Source organism: Periplaneta americana, chromosome 3 (assembly GCF_040183065.1).
Source record: "Periplaneta americana isolate PAMFEO1 chromosome 3, P.americana_PAMFEO1_priV1, whole genome shotgun sequence".
In the NCBI taxonomy this organism is placed as follows: Eukaryota; Metazoa; Arthropoda; class Insecta; order Blattodea; family Blattidae; genus Periplaneta; species Periplaneta americana.
Window position 1 is genome coordinate 169168383 of NC_091119.1, and position 27958 is coordinate 169196340.

The 27958-nt window shown below is 34.5% G+C and overlaps 1 protein-coding gene across 3 annotated transcripts; it reads right to left on the reverse strand.

Moving 5' to 3' along the window:
* Nucleotides 1-670: 670 nt before the first annotated feature.
* Nucleotides 671-27795, reverse strand: LOC138696833 (longitudinals lacking protein-like). Of its 3 annotated transcripts, none has more exons than XM_069822275.1 (4): nucleotides 27675-27795; nucleotides 16915-17110; nucleotides 10243-10461; nucleotides 671-6053 (listed from the first exon to the last, which is right to left on the reverse strand). In XM_069822275.1, the coding sequence occupies exons 2-3, from the start codon at nucleotides 17101-17103 to the stop codon at nucleotides 10267-10269; spliced, it is 384 nt and encodes a 127-aa protein (XP_069678376.1). In that variant the 5' UTR covers nucleotides 17104-17110; nucleotides 27675-27795; the 3' UTR covers nucleotides 671-6053; nucleotides 10243-10266. The 3 variants fall into 3 exon arrangements, with proteins under 3 accessions (XP_069678376.1, XP_069678377.1, XP_069678378.1); XM_069822276.1 differs by having other exon boundaries at nucleotides 16915-17107; nucleotides 27675-27788; XM_069822277.1 differs by lacking the exon at nucleotides 27675-27795 and adding an exon at nucleotides 27305-27327 and having other exon boundaries at nucleotides 16915-17107.
* Nucleotides 27796-27958: the final 163 nt, after the last annotated feature.

The following is a 27958-nucleotide window of genomic DNA, read 5'->3' on the forward strand; positions in this document are numbered from 1 at the left end:
CACCTTCTCCTGGCGTGACAACAGTACCTAGGACAATGGCACCTTAGTCCACTTTAAAGCAATCCCTTAGGACATTACACATTTATCTGTGTCCCTTCCAGTTTTTAAAACAGTCTGCCTAGTCCTCTTTCAAGATCACCTTAAACTGCCTTGTCGCGTCATATGAGGGCTGCGTGATACAATGTTCTGCCAAAAATCATGCAAAAGGCATGAAGAATGGCAGAACACTGTCATAATGAAGTTGTCATGGTACAATTCACGCCAAAATCTTCTGAAACAGTAGTCTGCAGCATACCCAGATTATCTTTTAATTCTCGCACTGTCAATTGCAACATACAAGCATTCAATATTTTTGGAAGCTCTGCTTGTTGAAGGCCTTCCAAAACTTGGACCATTGGACCAATGTCCAAGTTGGAAGCAAAGCTTGATGCGTATTTGCTGATCTACTCAGGCACTGTGAATGATAAGATTACTCAGTGCACAACCTCACTCAAAGGCATCTGAACAGCCTCATAGGAGAGTGGATGTTCACACATGTGTAGAAAGTTTCCTTCTGAATGCCTGCCAAGTTACATCATAGCCATGCGGAAAAGACTCGAGATATTCAAAATGGCTGGATACTTTCTCGACATATGTTCTTTTTCTGTAAGAAACTGTACCACACAAGTCATTTCCCTGTAATTTATATTTTTATTTAATTTTAAATAACACAAGAACCTACAATTTTACACATGTACTGTACACAAATCTCAACTTAATCCTAACAAAAGTGTCGTAATAATATAATAAAATAATAATTATAAAGTGAAACTTTGTTTTCTCTTCCCCCATCATAAAAGTGTACAAATAAATTGTAAGACAACTAACAAACAAAATATTTTTCCAAAGATTCGCAGCTAATGAAATATATTACTTTTAAAAGTACTTCAAATAACAGAATTAAATTCAAATACTTCAACCTTTTACAGTTTCTATTTCTTTTACGTATTCTGTTTGCTTTATATAATCAGTCTCCTGTTGATACAAATGCACTTGTCGAATTTTGGACTTGGTATAGCAAAGTATTTATATTTACATTTTTTTAATTGATGCTTATATCATAATATAGCAAAAATTAAAAAAAATACTTTTCATCTATACTTCGTAAGTCTGTTGAATGCTTTACAGGCTTACACAGTAACTGTCACGAATCATTTTTTCCTTTTTTTTTCGAAGAGTTCTCTCTTCAGAGTAACAACACTGAATATTTAATAATTGTTTGGAACAGCAAAATATGCTGAAACATCTATGGACCCATACATATCACACATTGAATTTCCTTTGGTGAAACTTGCAACATCTTTCAAAATGAATTAACTCGTTTGGTGACATTTTACATTAATTTGAAACATGAACTGACTTCAACTGAGATAAAACATAACTGGCAAACATTACAGATATATTGCATTTTTATCTTAAATAATTTGAAAACATGTTCTCAAATATATATAAAATAAATCGAATTTCTTCAGTTTTCGATAACAAACATTCTTGAGATCAAGACTTCAAAAGTTACTGTTTTGTGCTATAAGAAACATCCATTTAGTATAAATATTCGAATAGGGTATTTATTCTCGTAATTTCTTCCTCTCCCTCTTAGTTTTTAGAAATGTTTTTTCAGAATTTTATTTTCCTCGCATAATATCCCCTTCTTACATTAAACAAAATTCGACAATCTTTCTCCTTCAAGAGAATCTTTAAAGATTCGAGTATTGAAAACAAAAAGGTGGGAAATATAAGATCATTATCAATCCCTTCTTTACTGAAAAGTCTATGATTTCTCTGACGACATAGAACAGTAGTGTCAGAGTTGTAAGCTCCAAAACCGGTTGTGTAGCTAGAGTCGGAGCGTGAACTTGCTTATGTCTGTGGAAACACCGGAGCACACAATGAGTCTAGTGGAGCGCTCCGCTCTGTTTAGGCTCTGTCTGACAACGCTGACATAGAAAATTATCTGAATTTGTTTGCTGAAAGTAGTGGAATGTAAAATAAAAGTACAGTCGACTCCTAATAATTCATGTGCAGTTAAATCGCTTTGCAGGTAATTCCTGACCCTTACTTTGGGTGAGGGTGAAGTAAAGTCATTTCCGTTTTTACCCTATTTACACTCTCTCCCTCCCTTTTAAGAAATTTGCGATCTAAAATCAGTAAAAAATAAAGTCCTCTAAGAAAAAAAAGAAGACATTCTTGTTAAACTAGTGTTTTATGGCATTTTGTAAAACTTGTGTTTCTTGTTTTAAGATTTTATCCTACTGCATTACTGTAGAATATTATAATGTTTCAAAATATTTTACACTTGATTTTTAAGTGTATTTTAGTAATTAAACCTATTACAGTAACTTTTACTGGACTTTAAATAATAATAAAAAAAATTTGCAGGCAATTCGTGATTTTCAATATTTCATACAAGTTCGTGCATTAATTACCATGAATTATCGGGAGTCGACTTTATGTTTATCTTCTTTATGTAATTAACAAGTAAATTTTGACACAAATATTTTACGTGAGACATTCAACAATGATCTGAGATTAGTCAAGGACAGGCTACCTGCATTAGAACAGACTACAGCGTCACAAAATTGAGATTTCATTAATAAATTGTTTGATATTATTTATGATCAGATTATCCTCGGTAATTTGTAGTCCTCGCGGAATTTCCCCCCCTCCAAATTTTTAAGAAAAAGAAAAAAAAAAAAAAAAGGCAAGGGGAATTACGCAAGTAAATATGATATAACTCCCAGAGATCAAACTGAAATGTTCAGTCTTGCTTTTGCAATGAGTCACTGCCTTGTATATATTATCAATGCCACTAATGAGGCATATAAAGCAATAAAAGGTCAGTTTCAATATCTAAAAAACAAATATTTAACAACTTTTAATAAAATCTGAAAGCAAAATACAGCACAATTTTTTTAATAATGCTACAACTTGTAACTCTTATCAGTAACAAACTTTACTCTGGTCAAAAATGCCACATACCTTCGGTAATAAAAGGCATCAAACAATATTATAGCTCATTTGATGAAAGTGAGTTAAAAAATATAATCATTTATAATGGTAACAGTTATGACCAGCATTAAAACAATGATTATATATGTATGATATTTTTGTGAAATCTGAGCTGTTGGGGACATCTTAATTTTCACAGAAAATTTCTTTATGGTCACTTCCAACAGATTAAGGTAAAGGTAAAGGTAAAGGTAAAGGTATCCCCGTCACATGCCATGAAGGCACTCGGGGGGGACCATGAAGGTAGAGATAACATAAAATAATAATAATAATAATAATAATAATAATAATAATAATAATAATAATAATAATAACAGCCCATGAACGGCCACGGCTCACCAGCTGGCTTATGGTCTCACATGCAATGATGAATATTCTCAACAAATCATAAAGATATTGGAACTTCATTTTTGGTGCTTGATCATCTACATGCCTTAGCAGAGGTAAACGATCATTCAACCAGAACACATATAATCCTCCCGGCTGTTACAGCTGATTTTCGAAACCAGATTTTACTACTTACTGTAGCTCTGTAAATTCAACATGATGCTGGGTGGGCACCAGCACCATACACTGGCGAAATTTCATGAAAAAATTCCTTCCCATAATGAAGGAAATGTTAAATTACAGGTTAATGGAAGAAAAATTAAGAGAAATTAAAAATCTCTCTCAATCTCTTGCTATGTGACTTATTTACCTCATGTCAAAATGTTCTCTGACAAGTCATGTTTGTCTGTTTTTTAATTTGTATAAAAATGAAATACAAAAATAGTAACTGATTACATGAAAACCTAAATATAACCAAGTGGCAAAACAGATGTTTTCTGAACTCTTCAATATTATGCAAACACATTAATTTAGTGGTTTTCAAAGATATCACAAATATTATTCTATAAATTGTCAATTTCATAATGAAAACAAAGAAACTAGTTCATTATAAGATAATAAGTGACACCAATCACTCTTAAGACAACTTAGCCAGAAGATAATGTGGTAAGGTGGCCAGTTCCTTTCTCCCTCCATTGCATACATCGCTGACTAGTAACACATTACACTAATCAGACTTGAGATGTATACAAACAAATGTTCTTCCTCTGACACATATCGTCAAGTGAGATGTACTGCCTGATAATAGTTATTAGATTTCGTTATAGTCTTAAATTTTCGCAGTAAAGGAGAATCAGTTTTATATTTGAAAATACACACATAATGAGTTCAGTATTGTGGAAAAACAAAGAGTATTGAATGCACACGGTCCTACCTGAATATAATAAAAGATTTTCATTAACATTTTAAAATTAATTTTTAACTACCGTATATCCTTATAGGATATAAGAATAATGGTCATATCAACATTAACTTATGGACCTGAAAAGTAAATTTCAAATATTATAGAAACAGTACATTTCTGGACAAAAATTATTTGCATAATCTAGTGAAATATATTCAAAAGATAACTATAAATATTTTTTGCCATAACTTTCGCTATGTATGGTACACACATTATTTAGAACTGCAGAAAATAAATAGTTACCTACTACATGATCACTACATACAAAAGCTAAGAATTCTCAGAACAGTAAAGGAAGCAAAATTTAACTCCTTTGAAATATACATGAAAACCATTTCATATTCTTATTGTACTAGAAATAGCAAAATATAAAAAAATCAGTGAAAAAAATCTGTTCCTCCTACCTTTCCGAGAATGAAGATATTTCATTTTTGATAGAAACTGAAAATAACGACTGAAAATATTATTTTGAAATTTGATAGAGTTGATTGGTTGGTTGGAATGAACACTCAGCAACCATGTCACTTGTTTTTGTTCACTAACATACCACTTTCAATTTCTGCACCTCATACACATATATTAGTGAACACATACAAGGCTCTGGTCCAATGAGATTTTTAATTGAAATGTCTCAATATTTCTACCAGAGGTTTCCACAATCATCACCATAGGACATCTGGATGTGTAATTTTGTCCTTATTCATCAATTTTATGAACAAAGGGATCTTATGCAAGAAATGAATCTATTCTTTACGGCCAAAGGTCTATTTCCTCATGTGATGGAAATTATACTTACAATATTCTGTAACATATACTGCTAGAACAGAAGCCAGTTTCTGATTGTCACCAAACGAACTAATTCATATTTTTCCCTAACTATAATGTATAAATATCACATACTTCCCAATATATGTATATATATGTACAGTATTCATGCTAAACCTATCTAATTATCTCTGTTTTCATTTTGCGTTGAAATGCGTCCTTTTAAAAAATGTACGGTAATTATATTATTTACCAAGAAAACATTGCACATAGAATTTGAGAAAAATTCACACAAAAATTTTAAGCAATAAAAGGAAAGGAAAGAATTAATGAAGAAGAATATATTATTATAATTCTTATGTTGGTCTAATAATGCCAAATACCCTGAATAAAGTCCCACTAAAAAATGGAGTTTCACGATATAAGAAATTCAATGAATTTGATATGACATGTAAAATGTTCAATGACAGACCTGTATTGTCATGTTCAGTGAAAGAGAAAACGTGATGAGCCACAGTTCCCTGGACTATAACCCCTAGCTCTAGAATTCTTATCGTCCCTTTCAGTGAACAATGGCACATGATTGAATTATTTCAAAAGTGGCTGTACATATTACAAGGGGGGAGGGCTGCTATTAATGAGGTAACTTTGCTCACAGGATTTAATACAATTATTTACAGAGGGATAAGATCAGTCTGGCATCATGCAATTTTGTTGCTCCTGCTGTTTTGAAATGCATCATCTGCATCTGAACATCGTAACATTTGAAAATCAAATCTTTTCCTGACCACTGAGGTCAGAAATGGTTTTGTTTCTTAAACTGTTTGCTGTTCATGCTGCACTGTCATTCACACAATAAACCATGTTCACATGTAACAACACACTTGTCTCCAGATCTTCAGTCATCCGCAGACAGCTGGCAGCTGCACTGCCGGTGCCACGGTTAAACCTGAAATCACAGTATCACCTAAAATAAGCAATACAGATGGGGCAGTCAACATACATATCTAACAGTAATCAAAATAAACTCAAAACTTTTCACTTTCTCATTACTACCCAAAGTAACAGCCAACAGAAAGATGTTCTCAGCATACCCTGGATCATAACAAAGAACAATGAAAGATCATGATCATGAGCCTTATGTATAGGGACCGGATTTTTATGTAATATCAAGATGTGAAATATGTACATATTTATGTAAGAAAAATAAGCTGAATATCTACCAAAATATGTATAATCATGAAAATATTTAATATCAATATCTGGCAGGTGTAGAATAGGTAAGATTCTCCAGTTGTGATTTCATAGAGCACCCGATTTTTTTTACCGCACACTTGACACATTACTATTTTTCCATCTGTAGTGAAAGCTTCGTCCATCGCAATCAATGATTTTATTTTTGTCATTAGGGTTGAAGCTACAGGGGCCATTTTAGTTAGTTAAAAGCAGTAGATAAACTCACTTGCACTTTATACTCTAAGTACTAAAACTACAGAAATGAGTGAAATGAATGACACAACACTACTGCAAGCACTGTTTCGCTTTACTGGATTAGGAGAAACTAAGAGAAGATGTGGGACACATGCATTTTAGCTGCTCCCTGTAAGAAACAAACTATCTACTAAAACCTCAAACTATAGGCATTTACAAACTGTTGTTTGAAAAATGACATTCCTGTCTCATTCAGAAAGATAAAATTATTCCAGCCGAGAATCATACCTTCTAATTGCTCAGAAAATCCCATTTCGGCATAGGTCTACTAAATTTGAAGTAAATAGCTGAAGCAATAACTTGAAAAGATATTTATTTTCATCTTTCAATATCTTTCCAGTTTGTTCCTTTACTCCAGTTTCTTTTCAAAAGTCGGATACTTTATTGTGGCTCATGTCAGACTTGACACGGATTTTCCCTGGAAGGATTAGGAAGAGGGTAGGTAAGGTTGCAAATTGCATGGGAACGGCTTGTTAAGACGTGTGCAGAACAATTATAGTTCGAGACAAATCACGTCATCCTCGTCCCACTCCACCGCATGAAGGCAACGCTACTTTCTGAGTGATTTTTACAATACAAGGTAGTTGTATGAGAAAGGTTGCCTTTTGTTCACCCATATTTACAGTGGGTGGTATGGGGTGAGTGCTTCTATTACTTCCTGGAACTAAAGACGTTATGTTTCGTCCCGAAATATATCCTTTCTTGTGTACTTCAAATTGTAAACTTCTCCAGCAGAAGTTTTTTTTTCCCTTTTAGAGAAGTAAGAATCAATAAAACCCCTGAATATGTATTCGCGTAGGCTTCCGCGGCTGGTGTACATGGTGTGTGGATAAGCTTCGGGGCTTACCAAGACAACGCGGTAGAAGCCCTGAAGCTTATCCACACACCCTGAATATGTAGATTTATGTAATACCAAGCCATAATATGTTGTTGTTTTCTAATGCCAGGCGTTTGACAATAAAGTCATTTGACCTCTTGCACTCCAATATTTTTCAAAGATATTATCATGACCAGCCACTGAAGCACAGATTTTGAGGTGTTCCGAATCCATTTCTTGGTGCCATAATATGTAATGTGGTGTAAATATATAAAAATATGTAGTATCAAATTTTAATATATTAATGGTAATTATACAAGATTCGCAGAGATTTGTTATTTATATACGGTTAGGTTAAAAGGAATATAATATGTAATTACATAAAAATCTGGTCCCTACTGTCTTATGTATTACATCCCAGTGGATCTGTTATAGTCTCGTACCAGCATTTTTAGATCATCCTAAATTTCTTCGTCCTCTTGAGACATAACATCTGTTTTGGCTATCTAGTACGATTCATTCTCTTGACATGCTCTTTTCATTGGAGTCTATATTACTGTAGATAATAGACGTTAGGATCAATTTTAAATTCTTTGAGAATGTCTGCATTCCGATGAGATCAAGTAATGAACATCCTGCAGTTCTTTGCATGAATCACATTTTGGCTGTTGCTAACCGTTTCTCATCGCATTTCCTTATCAGCCACACCTCGCTGCCATAAACTAGAACTGGTCGTGCAAGGTTTTATAATATTTTTCAGCCTTGTATTCTTTGTACTTGGGATGGTCCACCCCAGTGGATCTGTTATGGTCTCTTGCCAGCATTCTTTAGGTCATCCTAAATTTCTGGTTAACTGATTGACATGTCTTTTTATAATACTGATGACTTTTTAATTTTAGTGATGTAAGTTTTTATTTATTTGTGATTGTATGGTAATTGTATGAGTTAATTATTTGTGATTATGTTTGGATGTGATTTCATTTATACAGTACTTGACTATTAATCAAGGCATATTATTGTGTTCATATAATAATAATAATAATAATAATAATAATAATAATAATAATAATAATAATAATAATAATAATAATAATAACTATTATTATTATTATTATTATTATTATTATTTCCATGCATGTTTATTTAGAAGAAAGACTCTTTGGTGCTCATTTTCCTCCAAAACTGAAGCACTGGAATGTTCAACATGCCAAAGGAAGGGGTATAGTTGTACACGCTTTTATTTTGAAATTCCACACATTACTAATCCTGCGTTTGCTATTACATTGTAACCTAGCACAGGGTTTTTTTTTTGCTACATCCTTTATATTCAAGGGTGCAGAAAGAATTTTAGCTGAGTTTTTGTGATTAATTAAGGGAGACCATCAGAAAATCTGATGATCAATTGATCGAGAGACAGATAATCAAGGTTTTTACTGCAGTTTGTTTCATAATGGTAATTTTTTTTTTTTACAGGATAGGGCTGTTAGGCATTCTCAACCTCAATGGAGGACCAGGGCCCTGTTGCAAAATAATTTACAAACTAATAATATTAGTAAATTTACTTGTGATATGTAATTTGTAGAATATTTCTGTTGCATAATGCTAAGAACAAAACTTACAAATTACTAGTAAAAATACTAGTATTATTAGTGAATTTTACAAGCTCTTGTTGCATAGCCGAAACTAATATTATTAGTTATTAGATCTAGTGTTTATTAATATTTTTCTACAAGTTTGCATTCACTCATTATTATAGATTATTAATGGGGATAGTTTGTTTGTAGTCAATAATAGTAAACTAAATCATATTTGATGACCTAGTTTTGGATTCTTCAGATGAAGACTTACCAAGGCCTCCTACTATACGACTGACAATGCTCGAAATGATTTTTCCATATTCACATATTATTTCTTTCTAAACATTAATTTTGTCATCTTCAGTCAATGTGACACTAAATCAGCCAAATAATATTGATTCTTTACATTTAATTTTATTTAATATGTACAACTTGAGTTTTTACTGCTCTTCCCCATTGCAAAAATTTACACAACAATACCACAGTCTAGTATATACAGTCACGAAGCGTGAGTTTTGAGGGTGCTAGGAACAATTGACTGTGCCGGTACTATTTTGCATTGTCTGTAATGAGACGATATTAGCGATCCTAATGGTTAGCAGCTATCTATGGGTGCATATTTACTACGTATTGAGCTTCGTGACTGTATATACTGGACAGTGACAATACTGTTTATTTTTTTATTCACGCGGTATTTACACTCACTGCACTGCCATCGAGATTATTATAATGGATTGGTGCAGAAGTCCATAGCATAAATATTTGGTTGCTATGGAAACATGGACAGCAGATGAATGAAAGTACAGAAAAACGCTACGAACTTATGCACTAATCCAATAGCTGCCTTCACCATTATCATGGTGCTGGTATATAAAGTTATAGCCCAAAAAGCCGAGACATGCCTATGATTCTCTGACGAACTTGTAAATTTGTAAAATTTTTTCATCGAAAATCACTAATAATATTGGTAAACTATGGGTATTATGCAACAGAAATTATTAGTATTAGTAAATTGTAATTTGTAAATTTATTCTAATAATATTAGTAAAATCATGCAACAAGACCCAGGTCTCTGTAACTATATCCATAGAGACAGGGTAGCCTAGCTATACCACAGTTTATTCACTTTTTAGGACAAGCATGGGCTACACTGGCATTGTTCTTTCATCCTGGCCACCACATGAGATATAATCCATAGATTTACCTTAAATTCACCCACTATGTACATATAGAAAGTTGTGATTGTTACTTACCTAACATAGCACAGGCAGTGTCCCCTATCCTTCCCGCTTTATGGACTGTGGAGCCTCAGCCAGCCCTTTCACCTTCAGCCGGTCTGCTGTCTTTAAAAATGCTGGCAGCTGTTCCTGTGACACATTCACCTCACCTGCATACATGAACTCCAGTATCGACTGCAAGTGATTGTATGGAACATCCTTCAGAATTATAATAGGATGTTTTGACGGATTTTCCTGTCAATTAAGAACAAAAACTATAACAATTATGCCTAATTCCTTGGAATCAACACATATAATCTCATTTCTAGCTATTTTTTTTAACTAACAGCGAGTACTTGACTTCAGTCATTCACCCAAGCATCCCCATCTAGTGGACAACATGCCAAAACTTGTAATTCCTTCAGCCACCATGAAGGCGTTGTCCTTGGTGAACCAAACTATGTAACATTGTATGATGATTAAAGGAGCAATGGTAGAATGCCGATAGGGAAAACGAGAGTGCCCCGTGAAAACCTAACACCAAACACCATCTTCATCCACCACAAATTCCAGCGGGACCCACTGGCAGTCAAACCCGGGTTAACATCATGGGAAACTAATGCTCTATACTAATTCGGGGCTTAGAATATGTTGTCATGTAAACAAAAGCACGTGTATGAGTAAGATGCCATTGGCTGATGGAATCTTACAACTTTTGTCTACTTGGCATAGGTGAAAATGTAGTTCGCTGTGTATTTCGCAAAATCAACCCATCACTTCAATACAATCATAACAATAATTTTTTAAAACAATATGAAACATTGTTCAGTTATATAATTATGAAAACATGTCATAAATTCATAATTATTTAACATAATTATTTAACCTTGCCTCCCGTTTCAGTTACCTGTCATCATATCATAATCTCTTCAAACGCATTCAAAATAGCCGCATACTAGCCATACCAACACATAAGACATCATTGTATTCATCATCATACACAATCTCACTCTCGCGCTTATGGAATACCCTAACCAGTGACATCAGAGACTGTCGGAATTTAGTAGCGTTCAAAAGCAAACTTATTAAGCATTTTCTTACTGCGTAGAGTAGGTTTAATTTTTACTTAATCAATAAAAGAAATGCTTCTCTCTTCTTAAATTTTACAATAGACTGTCTAGCTTTTATTAATCAGTTAATCTTTTAGTACTTTGATTTTTATTGTATTTGTAAATTTAATATTAATTGTAATTATAAATCTAATTGTATTCTTAATATTGTAGTTGTAATCCCCTGGTAGGGGGGAAGAGAAGGCCTCATGGCCTTATCTCTACCAGGTTAAATAAATAAATAAAAATAAAATAAGTTATAATTATGGCATGTAGTGCACGTGCAGAAAATGCTATGGAAGGAAAGAGAGGAGCGGAAATTTAAATTTCAGTTTTGCAAGATGGCTGCTTGCATAGAAGATGTTAAGCATCGGAAAGGCAAACCGTCGAGAAGTGGCAAAAAGCAAATTGTTCTAAATGTGTTCAGTAAATTCTGTGATAAGTATTCAACATTAAGTATTCAGGATATTGTGAATTTGATGGCACAGTTTACTGGTGTTTCTCCACCAAGCATTAACTCTGCACGCAGTGAGGTGATAAATAAAGGGCATTTATCTACACCGAGTAAAGCGCATAAATGCAAAAAACCTGTGACAGAAGTACAGGCATCGTAAAGTTCATCACTTTTTTTAATGAAAATTTGGCTTTATTGTTAAATAAAATGTAAATCACGTTGCTATGTTATTTTACTTAGCAACTCAGCGTATTCCGAATCTCACCGGACTGGTGGACAACAATGACGTCACGCTGCAGCGAAATAGGAACAAAACTGCTGGAAGGATCGATGGCTGTCATGGCGACTGTATAAGTTGTTGTCTGTGCTACGCTAGCAAAATTTTGCGAAATTTCCATACTGCCATCTCGTTCAGAGAAAAGAGAGCATAAACAATTTATTTCTTGAACCGGTAGTAATAACGGGTCCGTTGATATGTTCGCTCATAAGCCAGTAACATATTGTTTTTACGTTGTGCTCATTACAAACAATACAGCAGAACTAAAGCAGAACACACCGTCATGGCACAACAGTGCACGATGTTATTTGTCTGCTAATTCCCGTCCTATACAAGAACCAATCAGATTCACTGATGGCGGCTGATGGAGACTGCCACCACCTCTGCAAGCTGATGGCACCGGTGCGACACCAGTGGAGCATAAGTGAAGCCATCGGTGAAATTCGGAACACCGTGATGCCATCAGATTGCTCAGCGCTGAGATTTGGAATACGCTCATTGTATAACAATTATTACCATAGCAACAATACAGCTGCCATCATGAATCATAAAGACTAAAATTCTTCACTGAAGTAACAGATTTAATATGCCAAATTGAATTTATAGACATATTTTCTTCTAATTTTCGGCAAATAAGAACATAGGTAAAATATTGTATACAACTGGTACAAAAGTAGCTTCATTAACTCATGGGTCTTAGATCAGACCCACCCAGTAATAAAGTTCCACTCTTGTACATCATTATAATATAATATACCAGCATGGCGAAAATGTGACCGTGCGCCGAGACACTGTGTAACCTGCAACATGCATAGCACCTATGGAGGGAGGCGGACACCCAAAGGGGAAGTGAAGCAACTGACTTACAAGTAACGGATTTTCATTTTCCTTACATCAAACACTTCAATATAATTTTATACAGTACAAGGCTACAAAGTAATTTTTAGTACGTGTAACAAAAAAAGAAATGAACAAGAAAACATAGGACACATTATCACAACCTAAAATTAGCTGTCTTCATAATGTCTCTGCGACAGAGTTTCAAAATCAGGAATTATGTCACTTACTGCCAGTCGTAGTTGATCACGAAGGTATCTGTCTGTCAGTCGTGACCTAAATTTTGTTTTTACTATTTTCATTGTTGAAAATAATTTTTCACAAAAGTAAGTTGTAGCAAACATGGCTTCAACAGAGCAAGCGAAAGAACGAAGCTTCGGATATTTATTTTTTGGCAAAGATTTGAAAAGTTCAACATTTGTTAAGTCCTTACATCTAAGTTTCATTTAACATCACATTGTAAATCTGTGAGTTTATGAAAAAGGATCGACGTACAAGCTTTTAAGGTTTCATGAGTGACATGTAGTAGGCCTACAATGCCATTTTATGTTATGTTTTCCTCGTAAGAAGCTACTGTGAACAAATCATACATTCAATATTCTCATCATATTGGCAGCAAAAAAATGCGTCCTCCCATTCTACTTGAAACTTTCGATTTTGTAGAGGTATGTGGTTTCGAGAGAGAGACTTTGCAACGATACGCCACTCGCAGGTCAGAGACAAATACAAATGGAACAGAATTTGACTCCAGTGAGTGAGAGGGTAGGGGTTGTGGGAGGTATACCTGCTTTGGTTTATCATGTCTCAGTAGCAATAAAACCAAGTCCCTTCAAATGAGGGTGGAGATCGTTGCTTACGAGATTACACAAGCTGGCGCATAGCACGATCGAGAGTAGGTCTCTGTGAGTCATGACAATTTCTGCCGCTAGGTTCGCCTCGCTGCCCTAAGAAATGATGAATAGTACCATTACAAAGCATTGTGTATCGTGAAAATAGTTCCATTAATTGTGCATTACTGATTGAGTACGAATATTATAAATATGCCAAGCATATTACAGTGTTATTTGAAGTTTGTTCAGCTAAGTTATATTCGAAAATTGGCAGTTATCCATCACAATTCTAATTACTTTAAATCCAATATCTTCCACTACTTTTAGGGCTTCCATAGTCAATTTTGCCAACTCATCTCCGGTTAAATTGTGTGTAAAATAAAATGACACTGGTATTCTGTACTTTGTAGACAGACCCTTGAACAGAATGCACAGCAATGTATTGGCCATCTTATTTTCAATCCCAATAGCATTTTTCTCTGTCTGTCATTCCTATCAACATATCCAAATTTCTGTCATACATCAATTTCGGTTTAATACTCATTTCGTCAATAATGAGAGATCCAACTTTTTCATTTTCATGCTCCAAGGACTTTTCCTCTGCAATTAGCCGAGCCTTTATCAAAGATGTGACACCTGTTTCTCCTTTTGAGTGACCAATATAAGTTTTTAATGTCTTTTGATGGGGTAAGTGTAAAATACCCAAGTTTATTAGTAATCTATAGCTGGTAGATGACCTGTTAGATAGCAATATGCATATTTTCAGTGTGTTTTCATGAAATTTACACTTTTGTTTTCCGAAAGCCTGAATTTGTTCAGTCAAAAAGCTTGCTTTCAAACTACCTTCTTTAGCAGCTTCTTTTATTTTGGTAAGTTGCTTTTCAATTCCTTGTTCTTCCTTCTCGTTTTGTTTCTGTAAACTCCAGAGCTTGCTTTTTAAATTACATATTGTCTGTCTTAGTTTTCCAATAAGCTGATTTTGTTTCCAAATTGTCCTAGTAATTTCTTTACGTTGTAATGTAATGGCTTTGGGAATTTTTTTACTTTCAATTGAGCACTGTGTGGCTATAGTTTTTTTATGTGCTTCATAGATTTCTTCAATTGAAACATTTGCTTCATTGAAAGCTGATGTACTATGTTCAACATTGGGTTTATTTTTCTTAGCAGGATGGATGTTATTCACCACTTCTGTTATCCTTCTTTTGTTGCGTCTACTTATGTTTGAAACATTTTGTTTATGTTTTGGAAAATCATCAAAGATGGATGGTACCACATTAGGAAGCAAACGTTTTAATGTTGTGCTAATGCTAAAATCAGCTTCTTTGAAATGTCTGCTGCAGACGCGATTTCTTGTTTGGTGTCCTAAGAGTCCTTGGTTTGTCCCCTTCGCGAGAAATGGTTACACACCACTTCTTTCTTAGTCCTTCATCTTGTGGAAAACAATAAAACGAAAAATCACATTCTTTATTCTGGTTCGATTTGCACAATGGCACACAGCAGTAAACCATTTCAATCACACAAATTACAGGCTAACTTCCTAATTTAATAAATGCTAATTCAAAATATATTTACACGCACTAAAATACTACAGCGTTTACTATTACTATGCTCAATAGATTAATCAGTAGGCCTATAGAAATGTTTTCACCACAGCAAGAAAAAATCGCGCAATAATTATACTTCTCAGTTATTGTGACGTTCGTATGTTTTTAAAAAGAGTGGGAGAAGTTAGGCCTTCTTGCAAATGCTTAATTATGAATTCAAGGAAATTAAAGATAATGCAGTACCTTAATTAGTTGCAATATCTTATTTAATAACAATATTAATAATATTAGGTGAAAAGGGTAGGCTATAGTGCGTATATGTAAGATGTCAAGTTAATTTATTTCCGGAAAGGTTTGGCGTATGAACTGAAGTACAGAGCAGACAGTCCCTCAGTTTATATGTAATATGTTTTAATATCAAGAATGACAGCCTTTTATTGTAATATAATTGAGGAGTAGAAGTTTGCAAATTAAATCTATTGTCCATAAAATATTGTACGAAGCATTTAATAAGCAATGGTGAGTCCTTTAAATGTCCCAAATGTCAATGTCATTTAAGTGTTCTGCTATGAATATTTAGGGCAGAACAGCGCTCCGAGCGGCGGAATTGGCATTACGAGGGAACCACTTCAGACTCGTTTTTCAAGCGCTATGCGCCAGCTTGTGTAATCTCGTAAGCAACGGTGGAGATTATAGGAGGGTTGTAAATTTTCAGGATTCCTTTCAAAACCTTGTTATTGTACAGGCTGCCAGAACTCAGTTTCTTGAAAGACAAGCTCAGTGGCGGAACTACACAGTACGAAGAGAGATATTTTGTGCTACAGAATGTATCAATTAGTCCCTTCCGCCACTGGATGGATGGCATCGCTCCACTCCCCCCATTGCCATAACAACACAGATGAAGTAAAACGTATCTCCTTTCTCTCTCTCTTCACAGTGAGACAAGATTCATCACACAGGCTTTAGGAAGCAAGAGAAATGCATAGCTATCATTGCAAGCCACAATGTGCTCGCAAGTCACATTTTCGCCATGGCTGTAATATGCTATTATTAACACAATTATCAGCAAAATCCAAAAGATTTCACAACATTTCTAAATGCTGTAAGGACAGAGCCTGGAAGAGACCATTAATGACTAAAAAGAAAAAAGAAACAAAATGTTATATTTGAATTCTATCAGGTCATTCAAAGGTCACCTCGAATTTTAAAGAGTTATAAATATTTAGCCTATAATTTAAGTAGGGAAAAAATACAACACTTGTCTTGAACAAATGATGAGGTTTGGTTTTTACAAAAACTTCATTACAAAACATATTTTAGTTAATAAAGACTATGTGCTGTTAAATTTCAAGTTTTTTTTATCATGAATAGATCAATTTCAAAGCTAAAATGAAGTTATTTTTTATAAAATACTTATTTAGAGAATATGTCTACCACTTTCTTGTTCAACAAACACCGTTCCTTCTACAACATCATGCTCAGCATTCTGCAATGTCTTGGAACATAACCAATTATGTAGTCAAGTTCTTCTTCCAGAGAACGTCTCAAATAAATGTAACATATGCGATAACAAAGATGACAAAGGGCATTTCATTAATTTTAATGCAGATTACTTTACATGAAAAGAGTATAAAAAGAGAGAGACAGACATACATACCTCTAGTAGTGACTTGAAGTACGGACTACAAGCAGATAGAACCATCTTATGTGCCTTACAAGTCTGTCCTTCACAAGCAAGTGTTACATCTGTGAAGCTCTTCTCATCACGTAGATGTTTAAATGATGAGACCATATTGGACTGGAAGTCGTTCCATTTTAAGAAAAATTGCTGCTGTTCTGCAGACATGTTTCTACTGAAACAAAACAAATTATACGGTAATACATAAAACACTGTAAAGCCGGGTGCACACAGAATCAGAAGTGATGTGGTGTGACGGGACATTTTCCTTTATAATGCCTCGCGATAGCTTCACAGGGTCTGCTCGCAACAACTGATTTGCTGGCTGTGTGGGTTTTGAAAATTGACCTAGGCTAGAAAATGGCGTCAATGACAGAGGACTGTCTATAAGAGAAATTCTATTGTATTTGGTTATTATTTCCTAAGGACATCTACGCCTAAAAATCTATACTACTGAAAGTCTTAAAATTAAATGCTACTATAATGTAGTGCACAAATGTCATTTTGTTTGTTCATGACTACTTCACGACTCACAATAAAGAAAAATAATATATTAAATCAATGAGTGATATATAGAGCAGAGAAGTAGGTCTACTACAAATTATTATTATTATTAATTATTATTCACGTGGTGCTTTCATCTCATTTGCAATTTCTCCCATATTTTTAGAAACCACATTATGGTCTTGATATTGTTTCAAAGATTGTACAGAACATATCTTTCCTGTACTAAAACAACTGATTTATCTACATTGAGCTCCATTATGAATAATGTGCAGTACATGTCCCGAGCCGTGGCATCATAGTCTAAGGCATTCTGCCTGGGACTCGCGTTGTGGAATGTGCGCTGATTTGAGTCCTCATGGGGGAAGAAATTTTCTCATGAAATTTCGGCCAGTGTATGGGACCGGTGCCCACCCAGCATTGTGATGCACTTGGGGAGCTACGATAGGTAGTGAAAATCCGGTTTCGCAAACCAGCTATAACAGCTGGAGGGGATCATCGTGCTAACCACACGATACCTCCATTCCGGTTGGATGATCATCCACCTCTGCTTCGGCATGTGGACGTGAGGCCAGCAGCCAGCTGGTTGGTCTTGGCCCTTCAAGGGCTGTAGCACCATGGATTTTTTTTACACAACAATTGTATCTGTAGATAGTGAAAGCATGCAATCATAGCCACTACTAACGCATGCGCAGTACACTGCAGCTATCGGACAGTCTCCTCATGACGAACTTCAAGCAGTCATTTGATGTTATCTCTCTGTGTCTCCTTGTGTCTGCTCACGACTGTTGCGCTGCGTCTGATTCTGTGTGCACCCGCCTAAATCACCAGTCCATGATAAACATATAACTTTCATTCAAATTTATGATTGGCATTTCGTAAGTGGTAAACACACAAAACTTCTCTCACATTTTCAGAGAAGACACATTATAAACCAACGTTTATATTCCAGTGCTTCTATTAGTAGGTTATTTTACGATGCTTTACAATGTCTGAATGAGATTACAGGTGATAATACCGGTGAAATGAGTCTGGGGTCCAGCACCGAAAGTTACCCAGCATTTTCTCATATTGGGTTGACAGAAAACACCGGAAAAAACCTCAACCAGGTAACTTGCTCCAACCGGGAATCGAACCAGGGCCACCTGGTTTCGCGGCCAGACACGCTAGCCGTTACTCCACAGGTGTGGACCAGTGCTTCTATGTAGGAAATTTCATATGTCTGTAGAATAATATGTCCATAGTAACTTACTGCTTCAAGTTATCCATTTCACTGTTTTCATTCTATTCAGTGAAAAAAGTAAGTTAAACTGCAACAAGCAAATACTGTAATCACTTCATTCCATCTACCTTTATGGTTGTCATACATCCCGAATTTTAAGGTATATTTCTTTATTTAATATTTACTGGGAGCGGCATTACAGAGTAAGCTAATGGTTGTTAAACTACAGTGGATCTGTAAGATCTAACAAATGTGCACTGCCTTTGCCAAAGCGAAGTTAAATTGGTCCTGTAACCGTGACAAGAAAAAACAGACTCCTTTATTTACTGTTTTTCATTTGTAAGATGCAGGAAATGTCCTCCATTGTGTGTGATGCACAACTGCAATATCCGAAATGAATCTCCACTTAATTTATGGGTCACTTGTGTTTTGTATGAATGTAAATGAAGTTTCTTGCTCTCCCTGCTGATGATTTGGAAATCCTGGTTTTCTGAGCTAGGCATATAAAAAATGTCCACAGAGATTGAGCTTAGCGTCTATTTCATCTAATTTCTCTTCAGTAAGAATGCGAAACCTACCAGGTTTCCTTTTATTCACGACAGAGTTTGTTTCTTCAAATTTTACCACTAATCTTGTATTCTGGTGGTGTGATATAGAAGGTCTGATGGCCTTAACTCCGCCAGATTAAATAAATAATCTATTGTGGTTCTGTTAAGAACGTTTTCACCTGAGAACTCACAATGAAACAAAGGACCTTAAGAAACCCCCTTTCCTGTGAACTGTACGTATCCACAGAAGTACAACAGCACGACTTGAACTCCCATCTGTAATTTAAAATTCTAAACCAAGGCCACCTTTAAAAATATCAAAAGGCACCCAAATGATTTGCTGTTATATCAAAATCTAAACAAACAAATATAAATTTTTGTAGCTTGATCAAGAAAAGGTTAATATAGTTACCAACAAGTATTGCACAGATTTAATCTGAAAGACTCCATAATATGACTCGTATACAAGATCTGTCTTAAAAAAATAGAAACTTTAGAACACACACTACCAAATTACAATGTACAATTCCTTGATTCAGGGATTTTGGCCCCTGCAAAAAGTAAGTAGATAGACTAAGAGCGAGTTACTCATTACTACTGGTGGGCTGGGTCACATAGGTCAGGCCGAACAGTCATAAGACCTAACACTTTCTTCTTATCACGTCGCGGAACACTCCGTCTTAAAACACAATATTCGTTCACACATCCTATTACTACGTCTGTTGACTAAACAAATCATGCTGACATATTTTCTTGACATGAGTGTCCCTCAACTACGAGCATAGATATTATTTTAATTCTTTCTCTTCCCTCTTCCTTTCCTATGCACATTTGTGATTAAATTTCTTTCTTATGACGCAACACATGGCTTGCTCACTAGCCAAACAACCAAGGACAGGGGCCAATAACATTGAATCAGCTGTACCAGCAATAACCATCCCTGAACTAAATTTACATTTAAGTAGGCCTAATAAAGGGACAGGAAGTATCTGTAAAAACTAACCATACCAGTTTACCCCTACCACAAATAACTACTCAATGCCTTAGGAGACATTGTGAAAATGGTGTCAGTTATGCTGGTTCCACATACCAAGAAGTGAGTAAGAATTAAATATAGGGATGTTGCAATAAAACATTTTAAGCCAGACCCATGCACGATAGCATTGTATGGGTAAAGAGCAGCAAGAGTGACTGTGTGGCAAGCTGTCAGGCTGCCTCATGTGATGTCAGCTGCCATCAGACCAGTAGTTTTACCATATTAACCCCTACATAAGTAACCTACAAGTGTATGTGAAGTTCAGACCTGGCTTCAGACAGTGTTGACTAAATAACAACCCCTATTACAGTTTAAATATATTTTGCTTTTTATAGAAACTCTAAGCCATGTATTGTGGGTCCCTATCACCACGGCATGGCGCATCCTCAGGTTGCGGATCGAGGAGACGGCCTCCAGATATGGAGGGTAGCTGTGAATATATTGAATAAGCAGTCGCGGACAGCTGATGAGGGGTGGTCCTCCAGCATGGGGGTTGGGCGAAGGGCTAACAACCCATCACCGTAAAAAACCACTTGTTACGAATCCTTCAAATAAAGCATAAAGCACGTATGGGCGAATCCAGAAATGCATATAGAGTGTTAGTTGGAAGGCCGGAGAGAAAAAGACCTTTAGGGAGGCTGAGACATAGATGGGAAGATAATATTAAAATGGATTTGAGGGAGGTGAGATATGATGATAGAGAATGGATTAATCTTGCTCAGGATAGGGACCAATGGCGGGCTTATGTGAGGGCAGCAATGAACCTCCGGGTTCCTTAAAAGCCAGTAAGTAAGTAAAGATAAAGACTCTAAGAAAAGAATTTACAGCAAGCCAGCTGATCAACTCAATTACTGAATTGGTTTATATTTAGCAAGGCCTTTAAAAAATGTTGGCAATGGAGATGTTATTAACAAACTCTTCATTATGTCTGCAGAAGAATTCTGTCCTAGCCTAATGAAAATGTATCAGTCTGGCTTGTCATATTGTACTGTGAGATGCAGAAATATGTTTTGCTAAAGAAATGTGAAAGTTTATTTATGAGTACATAATATATAACTTATGCTTGAAATTTATTGTAATTTATCATTTTTCTTAAGAGTTTAGCATTAAAAACTAGTCACTGCTTTGATCACATTTGTAAGTTACTAGTAATATTGTCGTTATTGCATTATATTACCACAGTCTAGTATATACAGTCACGAAGCTTGAGTTTATGAGGGAACTAGGAACAACAGACTGTACAGATACTATTTCATATTGTCTATAATGAGGCAATAGTAGCAATCCTACTGGTTAGCAACTAACTATGGATGCATATTTACTACGTATTGAGCTTCGTGACTGTATATACTAGACTGTGATATTACTCCTTGAACTTCAAAACACTCCATGTCATAAAATTCTACAACGCATGCCAATTTGAGCTTGCATCTGTGAGCAGAACTGTGAATTAACCTTGCCAGTGAAGCAAGAACACGCTCGTATGGGCAAAGTGTACACAGGTCTGTTTTAAGCGATACTTGTATCTTGGATTTATAATTGATCCCACTGTGCATTTTGAAATGAATGTTAATGTTAATGTTATGTTTTTTATTTAAAGATGCTCGCAACTGCAGAGGTTATATCAGCGTCACCAGATGTGCCGGAATTTTGTCCCGCAGGAGTTCTTTTACATGCCAGTAAATCTACTGACATGAGCCTGTCGCATTTAAGCACACTTAAACGCCATCGACCTGGCCCGGGATCGAACCCGCAACCTTGGGCATAGAAGGCCAGTTTTGAAATGAATGAGGAACAGTCAGCAGAAGTAGACAAGGAAAAAAAAAAAATCTACAAACCCACCATTCATTAGTAACGTATCTCCAAAACTACCGGCTAAAAGAGCTTGAAGTAATCGGACTCCTGGTCAGAGCAAGAGACACCCTCTTCATGAAGGATGTGTTTAAGAGGCTTGGAATACCTACATCTATTATTCCGAATATAACTTTAGTTGCTTTGATAGGATCAATTGCTCTACTACTAATGCAATTAAGTTCATTTAGCTCTTTTATTTTTTTTATACTTATCTCGCTCTACACTTGTACATTTCCAATGTCCTAAAAATGTATTTGCAACTCTGTATTTGTAGGAGTTTCATTTTTCAAAACAAAATCAATGGTTCTCAATGAACTTGTAATTGTATTTCTGTGCTGGAAGTACTCTTTGTCCTTTTGTGGCAGCTCACAAACTGTGAGAAGATTTGTTGAAATAATTTACTTCCATAATATCGATACTTTACAGTATTGACTGGCATTGCCAAAGTTAACTGAAGATCAATGTTACTTTTACTAAATAAAATAATATTCAATGATACAGTTGGCAAAAAAAAAAACAATATTACAATAAAATATTTAAATAGACACTATCCAATAGAAAGATGACTATACATAGTCGAAAACAAATGACATCTCTATGTTGCAACAGAATTGACATCTCCTGTTATACTTATTTCCGATTGAATTCATTTTAAGTATTTGAACAATTCTTCTAGAAAAATATTTCCTAATAACTTACTACGGTTAACTACAAATCTGATTAGTTTTTCTGCTTTCAGTATTTTTGTTTTGATACTGCTATGTTTATATCAATATTAGTAAAATATAGAAAATCTAATACCAATCGAATTATAGTCAGCATCGCAAGTAAAGTATCGATACACCTATTTAAATCGATAGTATCATAATGTTCCTAAGTATGTGTAAGTGTTTAATTAAGTACACTGTACATCAGCTTTCAATTTAAAAAAATCAAAACCGTGGTATGTCAGCCCATGAAGGTTCAAGGCAGACCAGCCAACTGCTGGCCTCACGTTCACATACCTCGGCAGAGGTGAACGATCATCCAACTAGAACACAGGTAATGTGTACTTGGTACTATGATCCCCCCAGACATTAGCTGGTTTTTGTAAATGAAATTCCCCCCAGACATTAGCTGGTTTTTGTAACTGAATTTCATTGTTTATTGCAGCTCCCCAAATTAATCATGCAATGTTGGGTGGGCACCAGTCCCATACATTGGCCGAAATTTCATGAGAAAATTCCTTTCCCATGAGGACTCGAACACATTCTGTAATGCAAGTTCTAGGTATGATGCCTTAGACCATGACGCTATGGTCTGCTTCCAATTCATTTCTAAAATACACTTTCCTCAAATTATTTTCAAGTGGTCATACATAAAAAAATGTTCACCCAATTCGATTAAGAGAGAACTGTTCATTTCAAATGATCTTTCATCTTACTGTTTTGTGAAAAATTTTTCTAACACCTTAAATTTAAACAAGGAGCCATTACACAAGGAGCACACTCAATTGAGTGACTTGGTGGCCGGGATTCCACAGTATATGCACTATTGGGCGAAGAATCTACGTAAAGATTAATTTTTTTGTCCTACAGAATTTTATCTGTTATGGTAACAATGGTTATTATGGCAGTTGACTTAATACATGTATATGTCGAACATGGAGTCAGGCCACAAAAGGGAAAAACACTACAGGAGAGGGATTCGATCCAGTGCTGTGGATTAAACTTCGGCGTAGCTCAGTGGTTAGAGCACTTGGCATGTGGAACCAAGGATCTGGGTTCGGTCCCGGCACTGGTGCGAATTTTTCTCTTCTAATAACTATTGTTACCATAACAGATCAAATTCTGTAAGATCAAAAAATAGGTCTGTAGACCATAATAAGGCTTTGTAAAATTCTGATGAGGAGTGACAAGAACTTCGTGCAAAAATTACACAAATGAATGTCAGGTATATTATCTCTATGTTCCAAATTATTTGCACACCAAGAAGTGTTCTTATACTTATTATTTATTCCAGTCAGGATCTTACAATTTTGTTTCATTTCGTACACATTTTAACTGAAGAAATAGAGTTTATCTCGGAAAATGCCAGTAATTATTTCGTTTTGGAATGTCATTAAAAAATGTGAAATATTTTCAGGCTGTGCAAAAAGTAATTTAAGCTATCGGTACGAATGTTGAATTAAATATGGCTGTATCAGTAGGCTTATATTGCATGTTTTTACTTCTTTTCACATAAAATATAACTTATAAAATCTTAATCGGCATTTTAAAAAAATTAGCCTAAGTTACACCATCTTAACATACATCTCGAAGAAATCTACTAATATTAGTTTGCTAACTACTAAAATTAGGGGCTTTGGTAGTTACATTTTCTCTTATCGTCACTGTATTTAAACTTTCTCGTTTTCTTTCTCATAAAAAACAAAAATCTTCACATAAGCCTTATCAGAGTAGTTTAATAATTCATTGTACTTAAATATGAATGTTAAGTTCTAACACGTAACTATATGTAATTATATATCTGTCAGGTATAGGAGCATACCTAGTCAAATTTCACCTTCTTTCGCCACTTAACTTAAATATGTTTACGTGACCAACAATTTTTGTCATTTCTTCAAACAAAAAACAGTCTATCTCCACTTAAAAATGTAAATATTTCCACTCCATTAGCCTACCTACATATTTTTTTACTAGTTATGTCGTATCTCAGGGCTTGAAAAAAGTACTCGTCTAGGCCTACTTACTCGTCTGTGACGAGTGAAAAAAATTCTAATTTTTTTTTAATTGCGTTTCTGCAGTTCCACCATGCTGACTAGTGAAATTTTTGCCCGACTGGTGAGCCACCATAAAAATGTTTAAAGTCCTGCCCTGCATATAGTAGGCCTGCATATTCAAAAAGTAAATAAATCCAACGCAAAGTTAGACAGCCTAAATACAATTATAATAATGACTGTAAGACGTTGTAATCTCAGTTACAAATTAATTTTAAATTTCTATTACTATTTACCACATAAAGAGTGTAGGCTTACTGTAGCCCAGTGTGAAAATTTATTTTTATACTAGCCGTACCTGTGCGCTCCGCTGCACCCGTTAGAAATAAATATAAAGTAATTACATAATTAAAATAGGACATTTGATCCAGGGAACATTCGTGCTTGATAGAAGGATAAATCGTTTAATATGTTACTTAATTTAAATTGTATTTAAATAATTAAATTGTGATCATTTTGGTCCAGAGACCACTCATTTGGTGCAATGACAATTTCTTTAACATGTTTCTTAATTTTTATTACATGCAACCATAGTTTAATGAAGATTGACATCATTTAGATTTAATGTGTACATAAACATTATTTTAAGAAATACAGGAAACGAATATTCAGAATAGCCTATCAAGTTTTCTGTGCATAAGAAGCTATTTTAATCTTAACTGTTCTCGATTCACTCAGAAGTTACTGTAATAACATTATACCGGTAGCAGTATGTCCATCTAGAGAAACTACACTTTTCAATGGTGAAATAATAATTAATTATATAAATCGGTTAATTTAGCTTCCGATATTACTTCATACAAACACACAAACATTCTCTGTAGGCTATGTTTCATAGCTTTCGATTGTTGTTGTCCAAGGCCCTTATAGACGAAGTCATTTGTTTTTTATTTCATTACACCGCCTTAGATGGCATTATTATAATTTTGAAACTCATTTATCTCATTAAATATCAGTCCTATCAAAATTTTGCATGGAATAAAACTTATCGGAAATTATTTTTAAAAAAAATTTTGTTATGTAATATTTTTCATGAAAATTAATAATAAGGGAAATATTTCGATTTATTTAATTCAAGCCACCTTATAACCCCCCTTTTAAATAAAATATTTTGAATGCCATATAGCCTAAATTCTAAGTTACAACTAACTTAATTTATAGTCTACTTTTCATATAAATCGGTTCAGCCATTATCACGTGAAAAGGTAACAAACATCCAGACAGACATACAAACAAAAATTTCAAAAAAACGATTTTCGGTTTCAGGGCGGTTAATTATATATGTTAGGACCAATTATTTTTGGAAAATCGAAAATTACCATAAAAATTTCGGCTACAGATTTATTATTAGTATAGATTTTATAAATACACCTTAATTAAAAAGTAAATCACCCACATAAACAATCTCTAACAGGATCTCTAATAACTTGTATTTAATTTTGGCTCTAAAATAATTTTACCGAGTATAAATTAATCAGGTCAAGGCCAACTGTAGCATTTTGAATAGGCAATTATCTTTGATAATTTAAACAAAATATTTTTGAAAACCACCCATCTGGTAATATGTAATGCAGGAGTAAGCACCATTTCAATTAAAAAAAAAAAAAATAACACGTCACTGTTCACATGCACAAAAATATAACCGATTCAATCGTTTTATACATGTTACGTAACTATCAATTTTCAATCGAGCATGAAGATAGCCTAGATGGAGAAGCTGGGCATCACTGCAATTTCTTTCTTTTAACTTCTGTAGTTCTATTTTGATAAGTAGGACTTTTTTATTTATTTTATATGCCCACATCTATTAAAAAAGAAAACGATTTAAGCAAACTAACTTCAAATCTCTAATGTATACTTATTGATTTTTCTGCAATGCAATAGTCTAAATAGAACTGTTATGAAAATGAGCCAATCCAATGTTCTCCAGATTCTAATTTCTCTTTCACTTTAAATCTAGGCCTAAATATTTCACTAATCTCTAATAAAATACAATATAACTTATACTTACAATACTGTCCTATCAAATTTGGACTTAGCACAGAAAACAAAACTGAAAATCAAAAGTAAGACTACCATATATTTATTTCTCTATCTAAGCGTTAGTTGTCATTTGACATAATATTAAATCACATAATCTGAAGTTATATTAAACAGTATGAAAGTAGGCCTACAGAGAGACATTAACTTATTTTATAGGCTTAAGTTAGGCTACAGTCTATCCTGGAGTGGATTAAATAATGAAAATGTCCATAAAATCATATCAGATCGTTACAATCATACAATCCAGTGCATAGTTGTATGTCCAATGAAATACAAATTGTAATTATTATTAAGTCAATATGATTTTACTTAATAGGCTACAAGGGCTATTTGAAACCGTGATCCAATAGCCTAAAGACACAATTTCAAGTTTCAATTTGGTATATGGACTTCGATTTCCTTACCTTTATGTAACTTAATGAAAGCAAAATCTCTCGTTTTACCTCAGTTTTCTCTTATAAATTCAGACACGGGCAGTTACTCAAACACACCTTGGACTTCAAAATAGCCTAACCTAACTTCTTCACTCTTCACTCCATCACCGACAACTTAAAATTTCGTTGCTATTCGTTTAACTGAAACTATTATGGCTCAAATTGTACAGAACAAAGACAGCATAAAACGTTATCTGAAAAAGTATTAAATATTTTAAAGCTCGACCACACGCAGGCCCTTACAAAGAACCCTTCAGGTTGATCGCAATTTTCGTGAACACTTCATTTACCTTCAATATTACATAAAAACATATATAAATATAGCAATTTAAAATATTACCTAGGTTTCAAAGTTCAAGAAATTCGGTACACTAAGAAACAAGACACAGATTATTTTCAATATTTCACCTCTCAACTACTCTTCAAGCGGAAGCCAAAACAAGCAAAATGTTGCGTGTAACTGCCATCTACTGGAAATATTTGTCATTTCATATTGGCGGTTACATTCAAAACAATACTTACACTGCACTGTCCTATAGTATAACATAAGTACTCGCATAAAACAATAACGTGTTCAATATAAAACTTTTTCTAGAACATACTAACAAAGGTTACTTATGACAC

Excerpts from the sequence above, each read along its gene's own strand:
- LOC138696833 (XM_069822275.1), bottom strand. The coding sequence starts at position 17,103 with ATGTCTGCAGAACAGCAGCAATTTTTCTTAAAATGGAACGACTTCCAG. Across the intron at positions 10,462-16,914 it reads ACTTCAAGTCACTACTAGAG|GAAAATCCGTCAAAACATCC; the intron begins GTATGTATGTCT and ends CTTAATTGACAG.